This window comes from Myotis davidii, unplaced genomic scaffold (genome assembly GCF_000327345.1).
Source record: "Myotis davidii unplaced genomic scaffold, ASM32734v1 scaffold370, whole genome shotgun sequence".
Taxonomy (NCBI): domain Eukaryota; kingdom Metazoa; phylum Chordata; class Mammalia; order Chiroptera; family Vespertilionidae; genus Myotis; species Myotis davidii.
In genome coordinates, this window is record NW_006288615.1 from 8,233,958 (window position 1) to 8,236,797 (window position 2,840).

The window sequence follows — 2,840 nt, forward strand, 5'->3', positions numbered from 1 at the left end:
CGGGGCAGGGGCGGCCCCCGGTCAGCGGGCACCGGCCTGCCTGAAGGCTCCGGCTGCAAGATGCCACGGGCTGTCGTGAAACAGCCGGCCCCGCCCGCGGCCCGCGAAGAGCATTGCCCTGCGCGGCCTCACCTGCCGCCCGCGCGCCGCCATCGTGCGATCACGACGCTTCGACTCCTGCGCCGGAAGTAGAGCCTCTTCGTTCCGCCACTTCCGCCCTCCCTGGTCCTGTGCTTCCGCCCTCCCCATTACAAGCGGGAGACTGGGGAAGCGCGTTCCGCCGTGGCTCCAGTCAGAATGTGCCGCGTGCCCGCGCCGCAGTTCAGAATCTCCCAGGAGGTGCAGACGGGCCACGAGCTGTGCTGCTGCCTCATGAGCAAGAGCCTCCCAGCCGTCGCACGTCGGGGGACACGGTGACCGAACAAGCATGCAGCCAAGCAATGATGTTTTAAGATTTTAATTATGTGAAAATCTGCGTTCAGCAAGAATGCTGAGGACACACACACACACACACACACACACACACACTAAAGATTGTAGGTATAGCCCAGAGATGTCTAGTCTCCAGAGAAACTATAGAAGTCCAGTTGTCACGGAACAGGACGGCAGGAACTGCAGCACATTTCCCCTTCAGCGGTTCTCAACCTGTGGGTCGCGACCCCTTTGGCGGTCGAACGACCCTTTCACAGGGGTCGCCTATGACCAACCTGCATATCAGATATTTACAATTCACAACAGTAGCAACATTACAGTTGTGAAGTAGCAACGAAAATACTTTTATGGTTGGGTCACAACATGAGGAACTGTATTTAAAGGGCCAGAAAGTTGAGAACCACTGCTAGAAACAACCCTCGCCACTAGGGTCTGGTTTTCTCTTAGGATGAAAGCCAGTAATGTTTCAGCCGAACTTGTTAAACAAAAAACTTGCCCAGCAGGCAGGGTCCTGGGGCATCAGCCTGAACCACCACAGGGGGCCAGCTGAGAGTGAAGAGGAAAATAAGACATTTAGGGGGTGTGTGTGGTGGGGGGCGGGGGGGGTGTGCTAGCAGCCTGACTGTATCCCTAATGCACATTCCTGTTAGCCTATAGTCTAGTGCAGGGGTGGGCAAACTTTTTGACTCGAGGCAATGGGTTCTTAAACTGGACGTGGGCTGTAGTTTGCCCACGGCTGGCTAGTGTCACTGATCCTTCCTTAATTATCTAGTCTTGCAAGACCTGTTTACCTAAATACTCCCATTTTACAGAGGCCATAAACCATGAACAGTAGGGGGTTATCAGTGCTGGTGCCAGGTCAGGCCTTTAGGTGTGGTCTCACGGCCCCCATCCCAACACATGGGGTTTTTGCAAAGCCCGCGAAAGTTCCAGAAACATGATCCATACTTGGGGGACAAAGAAACCAAAGGGTATAAGGAGAAAGCTTCCTCCATATTGGCTTACTCAGGATTTGGAAAAAGGCTCCCCTGAGTTACAGTACTAGTACATCTAAAAATAAATGGGTTTTTCCTATATCTCCTGTGTATTTTTCAGTCGCCTGGTAAATTCTGTAACAAGAGCATGTGCCCACAGTACTGGGTCTGAGGGACTCTTTGTACACCACGTAGGAGAAGAAAGATGCAAGTTGATTTAAAAAACTGACATCGCCATAGATAAAGGCAGGGGAGGTGAGGCGGGCTGGTTCCAGGACAGGCAACACTCCAAAGGAAGAGTATGGGCAACAGTATGGAAAAGTCACATACCTGGAGGGAGTGGCGCCTGGCTGTTCTCTGGATAATCATGGAAATAGGCACCTAGAAGTTCAAAGTTCCAACACACACTCAGGAATGTGAACCATCTTTTGTTGGTTTTGCCCTCCTGTTAACTGATTAACTTCTTGTCTCTTCCTTCCACCCTCTGGCCGCTGTAATTAATTCAGGTGTGGAGGAAAGGGCCACATGCTGACCTGACAAGCTCAGGGAAGGCCGCCTGCATGACGGTCTTGCAAACTCAGAGACCTACAGTAACCACAAAGGATGGTCTGAAATTAAACTTTAAAAAGCAGTTATGGTGGGTAGTTATGTCCTAGGCTGGTATCTTCACTGACAAAGTCAACCTTTACCTTAACTGAGCCTGTGTCTTTTTGTTTTTCATCTATGATAACATACTCTTGAAATGTCTGAGTAACTTATGAGGTCTGGGTAACTTGTAACTTCCCTTTTTCTGGAGCCCTTGGGGCACAACCTAATGTGCCATGCGCCAGTACAGATACCACAAATCCCTTCATTATTATGTTAATGTTCCTGCACTCACCTACGTATGTGTCTGTCATTTTACTTTTTATCCAATCCCAGACCCTCCCCTCACCCCCATCATCCCCCCTCCCCCGACTTTGTTTTCTCCTCCCCACTTGGCTTTCTCCCACCTCTCTAGTCTATCACCAATGGGTTTCATGTAACCCACCTATGTCCCTCCTTTGATTGCAATGTATAAATACAATTGTAACCCGGCCATTCTTCGGAGCACTATCTCAATTCGTTGAGGTTCTGCTTCCCGGCATATGTCGACAGTTTGGCTCAAATAAACTCACAAAAATTCTTTACAGGTTTCAATGGTTTTTTACGTTAACAGCTAGATGCTTACACACATCATCTCGTGTATTCCTTGTGACAACTCGTAAGCTCAGTTTTGTCTTCACTTTACAGCTGAGAGAACTTGAAGCTTAAAGAATTCTTACCCCAAGAGATAATTTACCACAGCATCACGCAGCCAGGAAACAGCTGTCATCAAACTCCCAGTTCAGTTGTGACATATTCTCTTCTGAATCTTCTTTTTCTCTCATTGAAATTAAAAATAAGCTGCTCAGA

At 49.2% G+C, this 2,840-nt stretch overlaps 1 protein-coding gene across 1 annotated transcript in view; it reads right to left on the reverse strand.

The window, feature by feature from the left end:
• The window catches only part of MTERF4 (mitochondrial transcription termination factor 4), a 4,468-nt gene extending 4,248 nt beyond the window's left edge, over window positions 1–220 (reverse strand). Inside the window, 1 exon segment of the mRNA XM_006760525.2 lies at window positions 133–220. Coding sequence (XP_006760588.1) covers window positions 133–153 — 21 coding nt within the window. The 5' untranslated portion in view covers window positions 154–220.
• Between the last annotated feature and the right edge of the window lie 2,620 nt (window positions 221–2,840).